This window comes from Pollachius pollachius (genome assembly GCF_949987615.1).
Source record: "Pollachius pollachius genome assembly, chromosome: 3".
Lineage (NCBI taxonomy): Eukaryota > Metazoa > Chordata > Actinopteri > Gadiformes > Gadidae > Pollachius > Pollachius pollachius.
In genome coordinates, this window is record NC_136936.1 from 29,213,556 (window position 1) to 29,236,016 (window position 22,461).

The 22,461-nt window shown below is 42.8% G+C and overlaps 1 protein-coding gene across 1 annotated transcript in view; it reads right to left on the reverse strand.

Moving 5' to 3' along the window:
- Positions 1–15,936: 15,936 nt before the first annotated feature.
- Positions 15,937–22,461, reverse strand: part of kalrna (kalirin RhoGEF kinase a) — a 179,514-nt gene continuing 172,989 nt past the window's right edge. Inside the window, exon 67 of the mRNA XM_079733768.1 lies at positions 15,937–21,794. Within this exon, the coding sequence (XP_079589894.1) occupies positions 21,237–21,794 (558 nt within the window). The 3' untranslated portion in view covers positions 15,937–21,236. The remainder of the gene's footprint in view (positions 21,795–22,461) is intronic.

The following is a 22,461-nucleotide window of genomic DNA, read 5'->3' on the forward strand; positions in this document are numbered from 1 at the left end:
GAGGGGGAGGGAGAGGGAGAGGGGGGTAGGGGGCAAGAGGGAGGGGGCGGGGGAAAAGGGTGAAGAGGGGGAGAGAGGGGGAGGGGGAAGGGGGAGAGGGGGAGACGGGAGTTGTGTATGGTGTGTCCTCGCTGTGAACCGAGAGCTTGTGAGGTGAGTCTGTTGGGGTTCAAGTAGAGGACAGCTTCTCCTTCCTTTTCGTCCCTCCTCTCCCCTTTCTCCTCTCCTTTCTCCTCTTCTTTCCACTCCTCACCTCCTTCCCTCATATTCCCCCCTCGCCACTCTTCTCCATTCCACTACATGCCAGTAACATATGATGACACTGGTACCAGGGGGAAGGAGAAGATGGTTCAGACAGAGGGAGAGGAGTGAGGAGGGAAGAGGGAGGAGCTCATGTTTAAGAGATGAAGATTCGCCCCGAGAATGACACCGACTAGACATATTTTAATAAGAAAATGGCCTCTCGCCCTGTCACACACACACACACACACACACAAAAAACACATATACACACACAGACACACATGCACACACAAAGTGTCATATATATATATATATATATATAGCATATTCAACTTCATGAAGTTTATTGTAATCCATTTTGTAATCCATGACCTTTCGGTAGATCAGTATAGGAAAATAAGTAGTATATATACAAGATAAATAGTATACATAGATGCAGTATGTGTTTTACACAAAACTGGAACCCCACAGATCTTTCTGTATAAATCGTGGTCCAATATTATTTCCTATTTTCAAAAACAGTGGAAGTCAAATAATGATATATATATATGTGAATGTTAAATATGATACCAATGTTGGATTTCGTTGTACTTTTGGAACTTATAAAACCTGATGTTTATTTTAAATATAAAACCTGATTTTAAATTTTAATTTCTGATTTCTGTGATTTTAAACATAAAACATGTTATAAAGGTGATTATAAATATAAAACATGTTATGTTAGTACAGTAACACCCAAGCCTATGGTGGATGTCTGAAGCTAGTTTAAGAAAGGTAACATTAAAGTGTTGTACTACTTACAGTATTCAGTCTAGTACATACAATATTCTGTATTCAGCATTCAGTCTATAGTACTTAACATCTTGAGGACGGACAATTGTTCTCCATATAGAGGGACAAACTTAAAGCGTTCAGTAATATATAAGCATATATGAATATTTATATATAAGTTTATATGAGTATAAGTCCAAATGTTATTTTGATTCTCAATGTGTATTTCAACTTTGAGGTAATAAATGTATGAAGTCTGAACGCTGGTTCTGTGTCCATCAGAACATGTTTCTGAACATTTGTGCGTGTGTGTGAATTTGTGTGTCTTTTGGTTAGTGCACATGAGGACATATGCAGTGATAGTGTGTTACGGCCCATTGTCCGGGGCACAGGCATGAATAGATAGACACGAGAAGACTCAGTGCTCCTGTCTATGGGCCCTATTTTAACAGTCTGAAACGCAAGTATGAAACACGAAACCCAAGTAGCTTTGTGGGCAGATCTATGGCGTTGTTGCTATTTATCAGCGGATAAATGACTCTTGCACCCGACGCAAATTGAAAATGGGTTGGTTTGAAGTAGCCTAGCTTCATTACCTGTAGGTGTGTTTTGGGCATAACATGCAATAAACCAATGAGAGTGCCATCTTCCATCTTCTTTACGAGCCAGTGCATTTGAACTTGACGAGTTGATATTTTGACAGCGCGTTGGCAGTCTCCACTAAGCCAGATGCATGACCACATGAATTTCAAACTTCAAATGGCTCAGTTTATGGCCAAATAATAGGCCTAGTTCACACAAGGAATTGTTTTCTTCTGCAACTTCAGAAACACTGAGTCGTCATGTAAATTTCGCCAAAGAGAACTTAACACATATATGATATGCGGTCCTGTGGCCGCAACTGTTGGTCTATTTAATGATATGCGGCAATACATTAAAAAACAACGTTAATATAGATTGCCATGCACTGTATTATGCGTTACGTGTTTAGTTTGCGTGTGTTTAAACAGATTGGTGCACACATATTGTTGAACTGCATCACCCGCATTCATTCGTTCTTTAAAACACTCACTCGCGTTAAAACCAATGTTTTCTCACGATCAAATACTCAATCCTAAAATGATGGGCTTGTACTGTGTCAAATAAATATGTGTTTGCTGTACACTGTTATGAGATGCAATGATTTAAAGTAGGCTACAACTTCTTACCGCTGTACCAGCTGTTCTTTCCCAAATAATTTAACCAACGTTATCATTTACCCTAAACGAGATTTTGTTTTGGAAGGCTTGGATATACTTTGCTCGAGTTTATTATTGTCATACTTATTATTTTATCAGTGCGGTAGGCATTAGCCTACAACAGTGTTCATATATGCAGCTCCTATTGAAAAAAAATGTTTATGCAAACCACATGCTATTTCTATGCAGTTTTACACACATGAACAGGGGTGGACTGGCCATCTGTGATATGCGATGTGACCTAATTAACTGCATACTTGTGACAACATATTAGCCCAGAGTTGAAGGGCTGTGACTGTTTAAATATGCAGAATTGTGATATTATGGGATATTATACATATTATACATATATATTATACATATGAGATACTTATGAGCGTGTGACCTTGGGTACACCGCAGCTCTTCTGCTTCTTGCATAAAACTCAAGGAGACAGGTTGGCTGGAGCACTGGACTGGTTAATTTGCTGCAACATGGGACAACACACAACCAGTGTTCGCATATATATATATATTCAGCCGTAGTCCGTTCGAACACAACGTAAGCTTGGTTGCTTCTAAACTTTCAAACACAAACAAAAAACATTAAGTGATCGTATAGTGGTATTACAACACAAAGCATTAAACAAACGTACCTGCAACATGGGACAACACACAACCAGTGTTCGCATATATTTATATTCAGCCGTAGTCTGTTCGAACACAACGTAAACTTGGTTGCTTCTAAACTTTCAAACACAAACTTCCGCCGTGGACTTTGAGAATAAAATATGAAATGTTGGTTGGAGTCCCAAGTTTAACAGAATTTAACAAATAAAATAAATTATTTACACTGTCATTATTTACACTGTTACAAGAGCACAAAATACAAGTAAACCTATAGGAAATAATTAGTTTAATTTGCAATATTTGCCATTGAATTTATTGTAATCTTTCAATTAATTTATTGTTTACTGAGGTGATAACTATTTCGTAGGTATAATTTGAGTGTAACTTTAATTTCTGTGTAAATGTGTTACTTTTACTGTAGTTTTCAAATGGCTGTGTATAGTGCTGTCTTGAACATTTTCAGGTATTGTCACAAAGATCTGACTTTGTTGCATTGGAAAACACTAGTGTCATAATGAAAACATGACAAAGCCATTAGTGTTGTTACGCTCGTGAATGTTTAGTTCAATATTAACTAATTTTTTACCTTGTACATTATTCTGTGGTTTTGAGTTATTTCCCCATCCAATGATTAATGCTTTCCCTATGTCCAACCCAGACAGGTTCAGGGCAAGTCCAGCTGGTCAGTTCAGGGAGAGAGCCAGACCAATGCAGGTAGCCCAAAGACTGCACCACCTGAGAGGGAAAAGGCTTTAGAGAGTGAGGAGTGTGTCAGCACAAAGACAGGATCACCTGAGAGATAAATAGCTGTAGAGAGTGAGGAGTATGTCAGCCCAAAGACAGGATCACCTGAGGGGAAAACAGCTGTTGAGAGCCATGAGTGTGCCAGTCAAATAACTGTTTTTTTTTCTCAACCTGATCAGAAAAAACTCCAGTCATTTTTAAATTACCATCCTCAGCAAAAAAGTAGCAATCCGGTGGTGCAGAAAGTGTTCTGTAGCAGAGACGGCACCAATAGAAAGTGGATGATGTACTGTGCAGAGCATCAAATGCTGTATTGTTTCATCTGCATGGCATTCGGTAAGAGAACTGATGGCAGTCTGTTCATCAGTGGAATGTCAGATTGGAGGCATATACACCAGTGCACAGAGGAGCATGAGAGAAGCAGCGCACACAGAAACTGTGCTGAAGCTTACGTCTTGAAATCTGCCAGTGCTGATATCAGCAGTGTGTTTGGTGGCAGTCAGATGTCGGCACACAGAGAGCAGGTAAGAAAGAGATGGCAGGTTTTGGAGCGCATCATAGATGTCATCAAGGTTCTTTGGAAGAGGGGGCTTGCATACAGGAGGTCAGAAAATGAGCAGCATATACCCTGGAAGACCACACAGTTGATCATGGTAATTTCTTGGAACTTTTACTTCTACTGGGGAAGCATGATTTCTGTTTAAAAGAGCACCTGGACAGCTGCATTGAGAACAGCAAAAAGTTGCATTTGTCTGGTGGCACAAGAGGCAGAGGCTCCCTTGTAACTTTACTCTCCAAAACCACAGTCAACTCAGTGATAGATGCAATTCACCATCTGATTCAAGAAAACATCTCCAGGGATATCAAGAAAGCAGGAATGTTTTCAGTTAAACTGGACACAACGCAGGACATCACCTCTCAGGATCAATGCTCTATAATTATGAGGTATGTTACTGATGATGTTCATGAGAGGCTTGTTGCAGTGCTGAAGTGCAGTTCATCCACCGGACAGGCCTTTGTTGACATGCTGTCAGAAGTTCTGGACAAAATGGGCCTCAGCAAGACCATGTGCATTGGAAATGCGACTGATGGGGCATCAAACATGCAAGGCCAATACAAAGGATTCTCCTCACTGTTGTCTGCACAATCTCCAAACCAGGTGCATGTATGGTGCTACGCACATGTACTAAATCTGGTGCTTGCAAACTCAACCCAGATTGTTATTGAGAGTGGGTCCCTGTTTGCGCTCCTGAATGGCATTGCAGTATTCATCAAAGATTCATCTCAAAGGATGAATGTGTGGGAAGAGCCAGGCCGAAACAAAAGACGTAGACGCCTTGCTCCTATTGGCGAGACACGCTGGTGGGCCAAGTATGAGGCACTGAAGAAGGTGTTTGGCTCCTTTGGAAAGCCAGAAGATGGTCTGTACGTTGATGTGCTGTTGACATTATCAGCTATACAGACACAGGCAACAGTGAAACCATGTATCCGTGTCATAGTGGCATCGACACAGAATATGCTGAAAAGCTTGGGAAGAGATTTTGAATCTGTAAAAAAAAAGCAGCAGACACATTTGTCAACTGGACAAACACAGAAATCCAAGAGGGAGATGAAACGGACATTAAAGTGGGGGCCACACTGCCACAAAAGAGGAGGAGGATGAAGAAAGTCTTGCCTGGAGAGATGGCTCAGGGTGAGACCCTGGATGATCCTATGAGGTGAATGTGCATAACCGGATCATAGACACAGCAATTGAAGCCATTCAAAGGCGCTTTTTAACACACAGCAATCTATATGCTGAATTGGCATGTCTGGATCCCAGAAACTTCCCTCAGCTCCGCATCAGTGCTCTTGCCCAGTCTGGCCTTCAAGACTTAAGCAAGTGCTTGCAAGGATTTGACAGCAGGGCAACCAAGGAAAATATGCAGGCTGAGTTGAAAAGCTTTGCACTCCAGTGGAACAGGCTGAAGGCATCCCCATCGGCAGAGTACAAGGCAAGAACAGTAGAAGATGGATCAGGTGGTGAGGAGGACAACACAGTGGTTGAGATAACTCCCATAAGCTGTTGCTCCTGCAAGAATACCCCTGTGTGCTGCTACCAGATACTTCGCCGTTTCAACATGCTAACAGATGCATACCCTGTCCTAGGCCTTGCTTATAAATACCTGCTTACATTATCCCTCACGCAGGTGGCTTGTGAGTTTATCATGTATTTTTTAATGTTATAGTAATTCATACTTCATAATTATAATAATTTTAAAAAAGTTTTAAAAGAATCGCACATCCAAAAAGTTTTCAACTCTAGGTGCAGGACAGAGGAAAACATTTTCTTTATTTTTCAGAATTAATAATATATCCAATACCCTCTCAGGTTGACCACTTGACATGTGAGAGCTTGAAGAGTTGTTCCCCCTCCGTCCATGTTCGAGGACTTGCTCTCTCTTTGCCTCCGCTTCACAACTTTTTGGCTACTGAGACGTCTCTGATTTGTTGAGTATGTCATGTGTCTCATACTGTTATATGAATTCATACTTGATTTGTGATGATGACTTAATGTTTCCATGTCTCTTTTAGGTTGACCATATGAGAGCCTAAGGAGTTGTTTTCCCTCTGTCCCCTTTTGAGGACCTGCTTTGTCTCCTTCATCATTTATTGGGCCACTTTTGGGTTCCTGGGCTTATTTTTTGTGGTGAGAGGAATGCAATATGTGTATGTTTAAAGGTTTATGTGAAGAAACATACTATATGTGTGATAAAATGAAAATTGGTAATTCATAAATGTCTCTTTATATTCTCTGCTACCATCATCTCCTGTCAAACAGGTTTTCCTGACCTGCTAGAAGTTATTCTATGCTTGGGAGAGAGAGAGAGAGAGAGAGAGAGAGAGAGAGAGAGAGAGAGAGAGAGAGCTCTCTTGACTTTGTGAGTTTATTATGCAACTTGTTTTGTCTCAAATTGAAACAAAATCTCTGTGTGATTAATTTGCAGTTGCGATGTTGTCAGCCTACTATTACATTAAACTGTAATCAGAAAATGCGGTTATATGCTATAGAGCAGGGGTGTCAAACTCATTTTCACCGGGGGCCACATCAGCATAATGGTTGCCCTCAAAGGGCCACATGTAAATGTAAAATAGTATGTAACCAAATATAATGTATAATAAATGTAACTACTCCATAACATATTGTTTAATTACCTTCTGCATTTATTACTTATAGAACTTACAAACATAAAACATGCATAGATGAGAAAAAAATGTTACTATAACAATAATCCTTTAAATTTGTCCGGTTAAGAAACCCACATTACTCCATTGATCAACGATCAAACTATTCAAGTAAATAAAGAAATATATTATCAAAACACAAGTTATGACATTTACTTTGTTTAACTTTTTTTTTTACACAGTCGGGAGGGTCAGAATAACATACAACCAACAGTATTGAGCTACTAAGAACATGTGTGACAGATGTAGTATTTTACAAAAATAAATGGCTGCACACAGCCTTGCAAGAGTAAACATTTGTCTGTCTTATCATAAACACATACACCTGTAAACAACAAATACATTGCTACACATAAAGTAGTATATGTAATAAACTGAAAATAACAAAATAAGTTCACAACTATGAGTCGGAAATGATGAGGATATACTGCCTGTCCATGAACACACCAAGTGGATCCCCTCTCCACCGTCCTCATCCATTGATCATGTTCTGAAAACAACAAACACACAAAAAAATGCAAGCACAATCATTAAATTGCACTCAGTTTAACTATTATTATTTTTGATGGAAATACATTTTATTACCATATATTTCAATTCGGTTTTAAAAATGCTTACCTATCTGTTTTCTGGCCAGATATCAGACACCGTTTTCCTTTGACCAGTGTGTCGATGTCTGGTTTTAGCTGTTGTGCTGTGGCAATCCGTAAAACAGCGTGGAGGTTGTCATCAGTGATGCGTGATCTGTGCTTGGTTTTATTTAGATTCATTATTGAAAACATCTGTTCGCACAGATAGGTGCTCCCAAACATGGAGAGAACACGGGCAGCATGAAGTCGAAGCTGTGGCATCTCACCAGGGGGCAGTAGACGGTAAAAGTCCTCGATTGCGGCATCCTGGAACTTTGCTCTTAGGCCACTGTCGCTTTGAAGCTCGATCAACTCCAGCTGAAGGTGATGGGGCACACTGCTGACATCGGTGGTGAAAGGACTGGCAAAGATGGCAAAGCCCGACTGCTGTGCTTTGAAGTCAGAGAAGCGCCGATCAAATTCATCCATTAACTGGCTCAGTTTGGTAGCCAACTTGGCACATGAAAAAACACCGGGAACTGAGGCAGAGATGTTCTGACAAGCGGAAAAGTGGGCAAGATTGTCCTGTTCCACTTGGCACTTCCATAAGTCAAGTTTACGCTGGAAACATTGGATCATGTCGGACATCTGCGTGATGACATGGTTGCGTCCCTGCAGCTTCTTATTCAGTTGGGCGAGATGCTCACTTATGTCACATAACATAGCAAAATCACACAGCCAGTTTGGATCCGACAGTTCAGCCAAGGGTTTTCCTTTACTCTGCATGAAAACAGCAATGTCTTCCCTCAGCTCAAAAAATCGTTTGAGGACGTTGCTCCTACTCAGCCACCTCAATTCTGTATGGTACGGGACGTCTCCGTGCTCCGAGCCCATCTCCTGCAAGAACAGCTGGAACTGCCGGTGATTAAGGCCACGCGCCCGAATGAAGTTCACTGTTTTCGTGACTGTGGTCATTATATTATCCATCCCCAGCACCTTCCCACACAAAGCTTCTTGGTGGATAATGCAATGATAACTTATCAGAGGCGTGTGACAGTTACTTTTTTGCATTTTCTCCTTCATTAGTCCAACCAAGCGCGTTTTTACTCCACACATTGCAGGTGCACCATCTGTAGTTAATCCCACCAATTTTTCCCAGGGCAATCCAGTTTTACTCACAGACTTCACCACCGCTTCATAAATATCCCGTCCAGTTGTGGTCCCATGCATGGCAGCTACATCCAGGAGCTCCTCGGTGACAGAGAGGTCCGACTTCACGCCTCTAATAAAAATGGAAAGCTGTGCCGTGTCCCTGTTGTCTGTGCTTTCATCAACAGCTAATGAAAAAGCTGTGTAACTGCGTGACTCTTCCGCCAGCTGATCTGCTAGGTTTCCTGCTAGCTCCTTGACTCGGTCCGCAATGGTGTTTCTTGACAAACTCACATTTTTAAAAGCCTGCATCTGGTCGGGGCACACCTGCTCACACACCTTCAGCATACACTGCTTCACAAAGGCACCCTCTGAAAAAGACTTGGAAGTGCGGGCGATTTCTTCAGCTACAATAAAGCTAGCTTTCACAGCCGCATCGTTTTTGGCTGTGGCTTTTGTGAACAAATTCTGTTGCGATCGCAGGTTGCCTTTTAACTCTTTAACTATCGCTTGTTTTTCTTGAAGGCTAACTTTAGCATACTTGGCTCCGTGTTTGGTTTCATAATGCCGACGTAGATTGTACTCTTTGATGACCGACACCGACTCAGAACACAAAAGACATACCGGTTTTTCTCCTTGTAGCACAAACATATATTCGCCTTCCCATCTTTCATGAAACAACCTTCCATCTGCGTCAACCTTTCGCTTCCTGGACATTTTGGGATCATGTGTGGATATTTCTCATGGATATTTCTGCTCAATCTCACTTGTCGCATTAATTAAACACTGTTGTGGACACAGCGATCTAGTGGCAGAATGCCGTCACTTCGCGGGTAAAATATAAAATAAATAAAACAACCTTTTTTTTTAACGACGAATCAAGCACTCGCGCGGGAGACTCGCGCGGGAGACTGGCGCGGCAGACTGGCGCGGCAGACTGGCGCGGCAGACTCGCGCTGCAGACTCGCGGGCCACATGAAATGACGTGGCGGGCCACATGTGGCCCGCGGGCCTTGAGATTGACACATGTGCTATAGAGCCTATAGTATCTGTGGTATAAAGGCTGGGACGAATTTCAAATTATAAATAAGTACACTTTATGTTGAAAATATAGACCGTCAAGATTCCCATTGAAACGAATGGAGCGGTGATTATTCTTCAAAACGAGAGCTGGTAAATTGTGAAAAATGAATTTAACTGTAATCAGACAACGCGGTTATACGCTATAGACCCTAGAGTATCTGTTTTATAAAGGCTTGGACGAATTTCGAATTATAAATTTAATTTGAAATTCACCCAAGGAAAAACACCCTATCTGCCTGGCAACACAGCCACCAGTGTCGCACGACGCGCATGCTTCTTCAAAACAAAAACATCATGGCTACGACAGCAGCATGTAGGCGATTAGATTTGTATAATAATTTAAAAGAGTTGTATGACAAGGTCGGTGAGGATGGGAAAAATCGTACATTTCTGTGCAAACTTTGCCCGCCGGCTTTGAAAAAGAAAATCCGCACTTCCGTCACATCCACAGCAAAACCTGAAACGGCACATTGAACTGAAGCACCCGGCTAGCCTTTCAAGGTATGTGCAAGCAAATAAAAAATCCAAAGACAGTCAAGACAGATCCTCAATCTCGACCCAAATCCCATTAACCGCGTACAGCGGCTCCTTTTTCATCTCCCAGCCGCAGCTGGACCACCTGGTGGTGCAGTTTATTGTCGGAGACCTGCAGCCTTTGAGTAAAGTGGAAAGCCCAGCTTTCATAAACTTAATTAAGGGGTTGCAGCCATCCAAAACGGTGCCATCGAGAAAGAAACTACAGACACTGTTAAACAAGAAATTTAAAGAAAACATATCTGAACTTAAGACTCAACTGTCTGAGACCGATGCTGTGTGCACAACAGCAGATTGCTGGTCAGCTGTGAACAAGGCATTTATGGGAATCACTGTCCACTGGCTAAACAAAACTGATGTTTCTAAGAGATACTCTGCAGTACTGGCATGCCGGCGGATTAAAGGAGCACATACACATGATGTGTTGGCAAAATTATTGTCAGAAGTAAACAAAGAATTCAAAATCCAGAACAAGGTTGTGTGTACAGTAACAGACAATGCTGCAAATTTTGTCAAGGCATTCAACTGTTTTGGGATGGATATTGATACTGAAGTGCCAGAGACAGTGGTCCACTTTGATGAAACTGAAAGTGAAGATGACAATGAAGTGTCAGCCTTTGCTGCCGCCAGTGAGGACTCAGATGAAAATGACCAGATGGAGCCTGAGCCTCTCTCAGGTCTGGATCATCCCTCTCTCCCCCCTCACAGACGGTGCATGGCTCACACCTTGAATCTAGTGGCCAAAGATACGGAAAAGGTTACTGAAAAACGCTACAAAACAATGTCGAGGGCTGTTTTTGCAAAAGCTTCTGCTCTGTGGAACCTGGTTAAGCGAAGTACAAAGGCTTCTGATGCTGTGCAGGAAAAGCTTGGGATTGGTTTTGTTGTGACAAATGACACAAGATGGAACTCAGTTTTTCTCGCGATGGAGCGACTGTCTCGCATAGCAACACTAACTACCAAGGCAGAAATGAACGTGGCTGAGGTCACCCCTGAAAATGGTGCCACTCCCCTACATGACGAGCTGCTTTTGCACACTGTGAGTGATGAGTTTGGCTTTCGCAGATTTACTCCACAGGAAGTTGAATTCATACACAAGTTTGTGGATGTGATGAGGCCTTTAGCACTTGCACTAAACATCCTCCAAGCAGAGAAGAACATCTTTCTTGGCTACCTGGCTCCAACAATTGTGCAGCTGCAATGTCATATGAATGACCTGTTGGATGAGAGCATAAAGCCCACTGCAGCAGAGGGTCTCATTACATGCAGACCCCTCATAAAGAGTATCTTGGAATCCCTGAGCAAAAGGCTGGCAGGTCTTCTGGAGAAGAGGGACCACATTCTCTCCGCTATGCTGGTGCCAAGATTCAAGCTAGACTGGGTCCAAGATGAGGAGAAACAATTGCAGTACAGATTGATGCTGAAAAGAGAAACCCCCTCAACCCCTCAACCCCCTCAAACCCTCAACTCTGATGACTCAGGTCCAGCACAGTCCAGTGGTAAACCTGTCAAGAAAGATCCTGCAGCGTCATTCTTCAGATTTAACCAAAAAACGGAGGTTAATCCAAAAACTGAAGTGGACACCTATTTGGACGCCCCAACCACAGATGGGTTTGATGAATACCTGCAGTTTTCAAAGCTCAGAAGGCTGTTCATTAAATACAAAACTGCCCTGCCCTCAAGCGCTCCAGTAGAGAGGCTCTTCAGCATCGGTGGTCTAATATTCAGGTAGGAATAAACTGTGATTATATTACATAATTATTATTCTTTGGTAATAAGTACAGTAAATACCCAGCATCAAATTATAGTTCTTGGTGATATCATTCTAGTTCTGATTTTCAAAAGAAAAAAATATTTCAGTGATTGCCTCAGTTCACAATTCCTTTAATACAGATTACTGTTAATTTTTTTTTTGCCATAATAATCATGATGTTAAAATCTCATTCAGACCCAGGAGAAACCGGCTGGGAGATGCCAACTTTGAGAAGCAGCTCATCCTGAATGCCAACAAAAAGTTTTGACGGTATGTTAAAAATTGTGTTTACAGGTGTGTTCACTGGTCAGGGAGGCCAGTTGAGCTTTTCAGCACCAGATTCCTGTTGTCTCTTACTTGCCATTATGAAGAATCGCCATTCAAAAACAGCTTGATAAAACCGGCAAAAGCATGCTCTGTCTCCGATGCGAAAAGACGAGAGCTTCGAAGGCTGTACCGTTAGGGTCAGGGGGGCTCCTTTTATATATTAGGTAAAAACATCTAATTTTCCGAAATTTAGTGATAGGTTATACAATTAAGAAAAAACAATGGTTTCTTCATAACTCATTTATATATTTTTGTAATTCAATTTATTTATTTATTTTTGTAACCTTACTTTTTGGTGCCCTACGCACTCTGCGTACTCTGCGTATAGGGAGCGGCGGGCCTGGCCGCATAAAAATAACAGCATACCTGTATCTTGTTTTTACAGGAAGCTAAAAAACAGCAGATCCACCAGGGAGAGAACACTGTGACCAATGACAAAGGATCTTCATTCAGATAAGGGATTGGCCCTGCACACTGACTTTTTTACATTCATTATTATTATTATTACTTTGGTTATTTCTGTAACCAGTGATATTCATTCAGTTCCACTCACTGGACAGAAAGTAGGAGCACTGTCCATGGCCTTGGACTCTGACTGACTCTTTTTAAGTTATTGTTTTGTTTTACGTATTAATTTGGCAAACAAAGTGACTTAATAATGTTGAAATGTTTTGCACTTTGAATATTGGACTTTCAAGTTCAACCTTGATTTCCTACCTCAGTTTGTGTTATTGGAATGGTTAATTTACTGTTCATGTAATGTAACTTGTTTGTTGAACCTGCCTGGTATATTTTTCCAGGATTCCAGTATTATTAAAAAATAACATTCAAGCAGCAAGTTTTTCCTCATGTTTTTGAGAATATACTGTAGGGTGAAAGCTGCAGCTGCTACTAGTGTGGACTGAATGGACAGCAACAAAGCGTTAAAGCAACAATGGGGAAAGGCTGTCCCCTCAATGCTAATGTATACCCTGGTTGGATAAGGATTGGATCAGGATAATTGGATATGAAGAGGAAATCTGATACATAGTTTCAGTGATAAAACTGATAAAAGAATTGCTGTCTGTGGTTCTATATGGGCTGTGGCAAACATTTTGAAAAATAATAGCACACAGCAACATTTTGAAAAAAAGAACTATGAACTAGTTCATATTTGGAACTTGAATTATGATCTTTGAACTGAACTAGTTCATTTAAAAATTTGTGAACTGAACTTTGAACTAGTTCACGTAGAAAGTGAACTTTCCCAACACTGAATATATACATGTGCAAATACACGTATATGCGAATGCATATCTATTCAGACCTGTAATTCATGTCTTGGACTTTTTCACACAGCTATAGATAATTATTTTTCTTCTCAATTCTCTATTTATGGTTTCATAATGACTGAGTCACCGTTAAAACAAATGAGTTTCAGCTCTAATGCTGCTACTGTCTGTAATTTGTTTCTATTTAGATTATTTGTCAGGATATTTTGTTATTATTGTCCAAGTCTGGTTTTAACTAATGCTGAGCTTACACCAAAAGATTTTAACAGTCACAGACTAAAAACTGAAAGGGTAGCATGAGGGTTCTTCCCGTAAGTCTCGTCCCACCCCTAGTCATGACATAACTTCTGTCGTGATTTGACACTATAATGAATAAAGACTGATTGATTGATTGCTATAGCTGTCAATTTTAGTCCTTGAGTTCATAGTTACGTGCTTTATTTGTTAACTGCTATCAAGGAATATGACTCTCCTTTGTAGTATGCATGAGAGGAGATGCTGTGAGATTTGTGGACTTCTATGTCTGCTGATAATGTAGTGGGCTGGTCTGGACAGAAAATGCCAGGGCTTTGTCCCAGTCCACCCCTGCATATGAATAATCTTTGACATCATAATATTACAATTAGGCTAATAGTTTGCATGTTTGTGCTGTGTATAGCCTAAGTGTGTAAGCTTATCTTGCAGTTCCAACCTGCCATGGCACGTCAATGGCGGGTACCCTCTCTATTTGCTAGTGCATTTAGACCAGGTATTTACCGGTCAGTGGCGCAATTGCTTTTTGGATCAGTAAAATAGCACCATGTATCATTTGCGCCGGAACACGCCTCTGCTTTTAGCCGACACGCCTCTCAGGACGCAAGTGTAGCGGCCCGAGATTGCTGCGTTCGGAAATCAGCTTTACGCCGGGTGCAAACTAGCAAGCAACCGTTGCTTGCTAGTTTGCTTGCACCGACGTACGTATCGTTGCATAGCAACGATACATCGGTGTAGAGTCAATTGCGCTGGGTGCAAGATGGGGCCCTATATCTATCTGCCTGTCTGTCTGTCCGCCTGCTTGTCTGTCCATCCAAAAACCATTTAATTGTGTGTGTGTGTGTGTGTGCGTGTGTGTATGTGTGTGTTTTGTGTACTGTGTGTGTTTCTAAGTGTGTATTGTATGTTAAATGGATCAGATTATTATGGGATGTCATGTCAGACAGTATTGCTGTGTTGCCATCTGCTCTTTCTATTGGAGGATTAAAAACACAATCTATTAGAAAGGCGGGGGGGGGGGGGTAGAGGGGGAGAGAGTTCAGTCTCTTGTTATCTTTAAGGTTAATTTTAATCTCTGCAACCTCCTTCCTCTCCCCCTCTCCTCACATCTCCATTCTTCTCCCCTCACTGTCATTCTGTTACACAATTACACTTAAAAGCATACGCACGCACACAAATACACACACACACGCACGCACGCACGCACACACACACACACACACACACACACACACATACACACACACATTCAGTGCATGGATTAGTTTTACATTATTTAAAGACCTTTTACCATGATTTATTAATTTAGTGTGTTGTGCAAACCTACCATCTGCAGATGTCTAACAGCTTGCATGAAACACAATCTACACCTATAACGCACACACACACACACACACACACACACACACACACACACACACACACACACACGTTGAAGGCAGTGCTCATCCAACTGGGTATTTTCAGTTCTTCTTTTACTCCCTTCCTCCCCCTCTCTCTGTCTATCACCCCTCTCCCACTCCACCTTCCTTCCTCCATTCCTCTCTCTTTCTCTCTCAGTTCAACCTCCACTCTCCCCTCCCTCACTCCCTACCACCATTTTTCTTATCCCCTCTCTCTCTCTCTCTCTCTCTCTCTCTCTCTCTCTCTCTCTCTCTCTCTCTCTCTCTCTCTCTCTCTCTCTCTCTCTCTCTCTCTCTCTCTCCCACACACTCCCCCATAGCTTTCTGCTTCCCAGGACTCTAGTCATAATGATTCTTTAAAGCTTCTAAAGAGTCTTTGGAGCCTGGAGGCTGTTTACCATATCAAGATCCCCGTCAACACACACACACACGCACACGCACACGCACACACACACACACACACACACACACACACTTCCTTCTTTTTGGATACGACTGTTCACTTCACAGGGAGTTCAACGCTAAACCTTTACCCATAAGTCATTGCACTTGGCCCCAATGACAATCTTTCTTTGGTTCGTTCTTCTGTCTTTTTCACTTGTCTTTGTCCAATAAAGCCATTGGCTCCATCTAGTGCTCACACACAGTAACTGCTATGAACCTTGAGCATGGGAGATAAGGATAGTGAGAACCCGGTTTTAGAAAACAAGCACTGAGTTGATTAATGAGAATTAGGAACCACTCTGTCTCCCTCTGATGGAAGGATCGAACACAGCACGGCCACTGAGTTTATTAAAGGAGACATATTATGGCGTTTTCACAACAAGTAAACATTGTATTTGAGTTCCAGAAAACATATTTTTGAAGCTGTTTGCTGGAAATAGGTTTTAGGAAAAAAAAATCTTGCCTACAGCTATTCCCCTCTGTTTCAGTCCCTTCAGAATGCGCTGTTTCTGGTGTCTGTAGCTTTAATGCAAATGAGCTGCTGCCCATTGACCAATGAGCTGTCAGACTGAACCACAACATGGAGGAGAAGGGATTATTGCCGTTGGCGGACTCCTGAAGCTCTATATCTATATCAGTGGCAGCTGGTGATCAAAAATGTTGGTGGGGCACAGTAAAAGACTGTTGGTCTGGGTTCCCCCCCCCCATAAAAAAAATTGAATTTAATAGATTTGATTTCCTGTACTCTGGTGCATTTTGGGGATGGCGATTACCTATTTACCTACTATTCATTCAGATTCATAGCCTACATCCTGACTTGCAGGGCCTGGACAAGCTTACACTGCATATACAGACCTACTCTATAGCCATTCCACCAGCCATTGCTATTTGACCCATTGTTGTTATTCTGATATTGAGATAAATCATGATCACTGTCCTATACCGTCCATTTTTTGTGAGTCTCAATGTCTACTTCAAATGCAGTTAGAAATATGGGACAGTTGCTTCATTTTGTATATATGCCACAGGCCGAAAGACTAAATTAATATGTAACTTACTTGCTCCTTTTAAGTATAACATTGCTTGGGGAGTCCAATTACTCCACTGAAAAGGTTGGAAAGTGCTTGCAACTCTCTGCTAGTTAGCGATCTATCTCTTCTCTACATGTAGATGTGTTGCGTGAATGCTGCTGAGGGAGGAAGCCTATTTGATTGATTCGCTGAAATGTCCAATGATGTCGTGATAACAAAAAAGAAAAGCGATACCATTGGCCTGGGGCGCACACTGGTGCGACCCGAGGGCGAATTTTCTTGCGCCAATGAAAAGCTGTCTCTGCTTGATAGACAGCAAAAATTTAGCGAGCTTACATGGACTTCAACGTGGCCGGCGCCCCTGATTTGGAGCCCAAATCATTGACTTTCAGACGCATTTAAACAGTTGCTGGCAGTGCCAAGTATAGCGCATAATTAAAGGAGGATAAACGCTATGTATTTTTGTTGATTTATTTCATATTGATAATAGTTGATTAAGGGTTGGCAGATATATTCAAGTGAATATTTCAGGGAGGGGCGGCGCCCTAGGGCCCTCTATTGACCCACCGCCACTGATCTATATAATATAATATAATATAATATAATATAATATGATAATATTATATATGGGTATTTATATAATATTATATCTAATATCACGGCCAAAAGCTATGATGATATTATGAATCATAAAGACTGCGTCTGACGTCTCTGGCACTTTCACAACAAGTAGACTCGTAGTGGGGGATATCTCGGCCATGGTTGAGAAGAATTGGGGGAAAGGAACTTTGGCCTTGACTCTCTGAAGTCCATGAACCGCGACATGGAGGAGAAAGAGATTGTACTCCGGGAGCTGAGATGCCAAACTGCCGCCGAAGCATCAGCGGCAGTCCGGCCGCCGTCGAAGCCGCCCGGCCGCCGCCAAAGCTTCGGCCGCAGTCCGGCAGCTCCGGCGGTGTACTCCGGGAGCTGAACTGCCGCCGAAGCTTTCCGGCTGCTCCGGCGGTTGTCCTCCGGGAGCTGAAAAGTTTGGCTCGGCGGCAGTCCGCCAGCTCAGCTCCGGAAGTACAATCCCTTTCTTCTCCATGTCTCCTCCTCCTAGAGTTGTGACGTTCACGAACGAACCGAATCTATGGAACGGCTTTTTAACATGAACGATGGGAACTGAGTCACAGTGGTGAGTCGTTCTTTTTCTTTTTCGTTGAGACAGAGAGCATGCAGAGTACACTCATGGTGGAATGTTGATATGCAAATTTTACAGTCAGTCAGAAGCGGGAACACGCGTTTGTTTGTTTCACGTGAGTGTGTCTGCGGCTGAGGCAGAGTACTGCAACTATGAGCCAAAGAAAGCGCAGTAGCATCTCTTTCTAAAAATATTGTTTACTAAGATTTGCATTAATGTTACAAATGACAGTTCAGGAGTCCTCTGCAGTGTTATACTTGAAAGAAACTTGTTTGTTTTTCTATTTTAATATATTTTTAGTTTTTAATTATATTTTTGTATTGAAGTTCATTGTTCATTGCCTGATTAGTTTGTATTGTGCTACAATTAAAAAGGTGACACTTCGACACATTGTATACAAAGATCCAAAATAGTGATCTCAGTGTCTAAGCAGGGGGATATAGCACCACCTTGTGGAATGTTTACAATGAATGCAGAGCAGACATTCAAATCTAGTCCACACATGCTAAATTAAATTATAATCAATATTTAAAATATATCAAACTCAGATATCCGATGTCTAAGTCTGAATAATTCTGATCCAAATCTTACCCTACCATTCCTCTCAGTGATTATTTCCCAGATAAAAAGGGCTACCACTAGGCTAGCTTCTTAAAAATAAATTAATGAGCCAGTCTTTTGAACGGCTCTTTGAAAAGAACAGCTCCTCAAGATCCCGCTCCCTTCAAAGAGCCATAAATCCCATCTCTACCTCCTCCGGACTGATTGTACTCCCGGAGCTGAGCTGCCGCCGAGTTCCCCCCGCTGGAGTTGCTCGTCCGCTGGTCTACAAAATCTTAGCTATGCTCTGATTGAATATTACCTCCCACTTGGGGAAGTGGGAGGTAATATTCAACTGTACCCCCTTCCTACGTAGGAGGGGGTGCCGAAACAGACTCGTTCGTTTGGTAACTGTAGGCGGGTTACTTTCAGAAATGCATATCTCACTCAAAAAATCATGTACAGACTTTTTTCAAAGTTTGTATGCGTGTGGGACTCAAAACAACACCCCAAATCCCAGGAAAAGTGTTGTTTTCATAATATGTCGCCTTTAATGGGCATTACAACCCACTCTGTCTCCCTCTGGTGGATAAATCGAACACAGCACGGCCGCGGCTCAGCAGGCATCCATCGCTAGCAGCGCAATGCTGCATTGCGTGCTGGTTAAGCACGGGAACTACGAGCCGCTCAACCGACCTGTCTCTAGTACGGAACCAGCTTCCCTCCGATCACAGCTTAACTACCTGAGCTAGGTTAACCATAAACCCAAAACACCTACCCTTTCCACCAAACCTTAACCATAACCCTCTGCATTGGGATCATGAACACTGAAGTTGTTTAATTTGTGTATAATGTATTGCCTTTCTATTTTCTAATACAAGAGCGTACTGCTTCATGGTTCACAAACAAGTTGGACCATGGGCCATTTTTAAGAATCAGACCAATAAGACCAATAGCTGTCATTAAGGAGCAGTTAGGGTTTAGACAGTACAGAGACAGGTAATTTAGGAGCAGGTAGGGGTTAGGCAGTACAGAGACAGGTCATCAAGTAGCAGGTAGGGGTTGGACAGTACAGAGACAGGTCATTAAGGAGCAGGTAGGGGTTGGACAGACAGAGACAGGTTGATTCAATAAACACATAATCATGAAACACAATAGAATAAATAGAAGTTAGAATATAAATCGATAAATAAATAGATTGAAATCCTTCAACATTCTTAACCCATTATTCTTCTGGAGTTCCGTATGTAAGGTGGTTTACAAGACCTGGTTTACAACTGGTCTTGTCAAACAGTTTGGACTGGATTGTAAAACCTGTTGGGACATAGATGTACTGTGTGGACAAATGAAGCCACTACACGTTAAATCATGCTAACCTAGCTGGCTAACTAGAGCAGCTGGAGTCTGTAAACATTTCCTTCTTATGAACGACATTCTAGATATTAGTGTCAATGACTTTATACTAAAATAACAGATTATAGATAATGTAACGGCGGAATATTAAAATTGCCATCGATAAGGAAAATGGTTATAATAAAAGTGCGTGCTTATATTTGTATTTCACAATCACCCGCTGAATCAACTCAAATGCATTGAGATGTAGGCCACAAGAGACCTCTGATATATCAGAACACAATACATTTTACATCCAACAGTATGAACAAAACCTGCAGTTGGTCAACCTGTAACTCACTACCCCACAGGGTCAGTCACCCTACCTCCAACAGGACAGGCTATTGTTTGAAGAACAGACTACAATGGTGTGTTTCTATCGACTTGAACACCTCCCCTCATCCAGTAATGGATGTTTCCTCTCTACCTGATTCCAGCAGATGTAAGGAGTGACAGACATAACTCCATGCTCTGTCCCAGAATATACACCAAGGTCTCTGAAAGATATCTCCTCCTGCTCACATTATGGACTGAACCATTCAATTGAGGACATTGATAAGGAGTATTATGTTTAGTGAGTCCAGCCGAGTTCATCCCTCAGTCCAGCAGATGTCAGATCAGCTGTTCCAGTCTCTCCTGGTGGTTCATATAGGGATGTGGGAGTGACCAATGAAAGAGATTTGAGAACAAATGACTCTTCTCAGCAGGGAAGGAGGTTGAGGAGGTTGCCAGGGTAAAAGAAAGCTAAACGATTCTATTTGCCACCTTGTATCGCCCCCTACATGAATAAATGGTGTAGGAGAGAGATGGATGGATGGTAGGATGGCTGAACGTTTAACAATTACCTCGGGTTTGTTACAATTGCCTGCTACTGCACGGTTTATCTAAAGTTGTCCCAGATCAAAGTGTGTCTCTGATGGTGGATGGTACCATGCTAGAGGGTAGTGGGGAAGTATTATTTCACCATGATGACTCAGTATGATGATTTCGAGGCTCCCTGCAGGAATCAGACAGAGGCTGTGTCTCCCCTAAAGTAAACTTCTGGAAGCTGAGTGCCGCAGCTGACTTCCTCACAGTGTGTTTTGTGGAGCTTGTCCTCTCTTCACTCACAGTGTCTTTGAGCTGCTCCAGTATCCCCTGACACAGCAGGTCCAAACCCTTCTCCTGCTGCAGTTCCCCTGGATAACTAGAGTGGTGTAACCATAGACTGTTCCTGTTCTGCCAGAGTGTACCCCGAGGTCAGCATACTAACCTATTGTTGGTCACCGAGGCAGCAGTTTCAGCAGAAAAATGACAAAGTGTATGACAGTGTTGAGTTGAGGTTTCTGTTGGGACCCTTGAGTTTCCTGGTGGTACTGTGTTTGGAGGTCCTTTAGGGACCAGGTGTGTCCAGCTGTTCCAAGTGTGTCCAGCTGGTCCAGGTGTGTCGATCATGTCCGGGTGTGTCCGGCTGGTCCAGGGGTGTTCATGGGTCCATCACAGTGTGCTTCCGAGGCCCGTGCCGACCAGGCCCTTGATGTTGGTGATGGCTCGGACGTCGTGGAGCTGTCGTCTCCGGTCGATGAAGGCCGTCAGCCGGCCCGTATCCAGCGGCATCCTGGAATACTCCCTGCCGTGCGCCCCGCCCCGGCCCACCCAGGGGTGCTGCATGCAGGAGGTGGTGCTGGGTCTCTTGCGAGGGTCCAGGTGCAGAGCAGTGGAGATAAAGTCCCGCGCAGCCTGGCTCACGTCCAGGAAGTACTGGTCCGGGAAGCAGAAATCCCGGCGGCAGATGTTGAAGCAGGTCTCCTCTGGGGACTCATCCAGGAAGGGTGAGACGCCGCTCAGCGCTACGTATGCCAGCACGCCCACGCTCCACACATCTGTCGCCGTGGAGACCGGCGAGCCCTGGACCAGCTCGGGGGCAGCGAACTCAGGGTTGCCTAACAGCAGATGGACATAGCGGCGGTTGGCGGAGAGCTGAACGGCGTCACCGAGGTCAATAAGCTTCACAGCCGGGACGACGGAGTGAACGTCCAACATGATGTTCTCTGGCTGAAAAAAGGAAGAGAGGGACAGAGAGAGAGAGAGAAAATCTATGTCTGCATTCTTTTATATTATGAGAGAGGCCTGTAATTTTCATCATAGGTATACCTCAGCTATGAGGGACAAAATGAAAAAAAAAAAATCTAGAAAATCACATTGTCTGATTTTTAAAGAATTTATTTGCAAATTATGGTGGAAAATAAGTATTTGGTCAATAACAAAAGGTCATCTCAATACTTTGTTACATGCCCTTTGTTGGCAATGACAGAGGTCAAACGTTTTCTGTAAGTCTTTACAAGGTTTTCACACACTGCTGCTGGTATTTTGGCCCATTCCTCCATGCAGATCTCCTCTAGAGCAGTGATGTTTTTGGGCCTTCGCTGGGCAACACAGACTTTCAACTCCCTCCAAAGATTTTCTGTGGGGTTGAGATCTGGAGACTGGGTAGGCCACTCCAGGACCTTGAAATGCTTCTTACGAAGCCACTCCTTTGTTGCCCGGGCGGTGTGTTTGGCGTCATTGTCATGCTGAAAGACCCAGCCACGTTTCATCTTCAGTGCCCTTGCTGATGGAAGGAGGTTTTCACTCTCACGATACATGGCCCCATTCATTCTTTCCGTCACACGGATCAGACGTCCTGGTCCCTTGGCAGAAAAACAGCCCCAAAGCATGATGT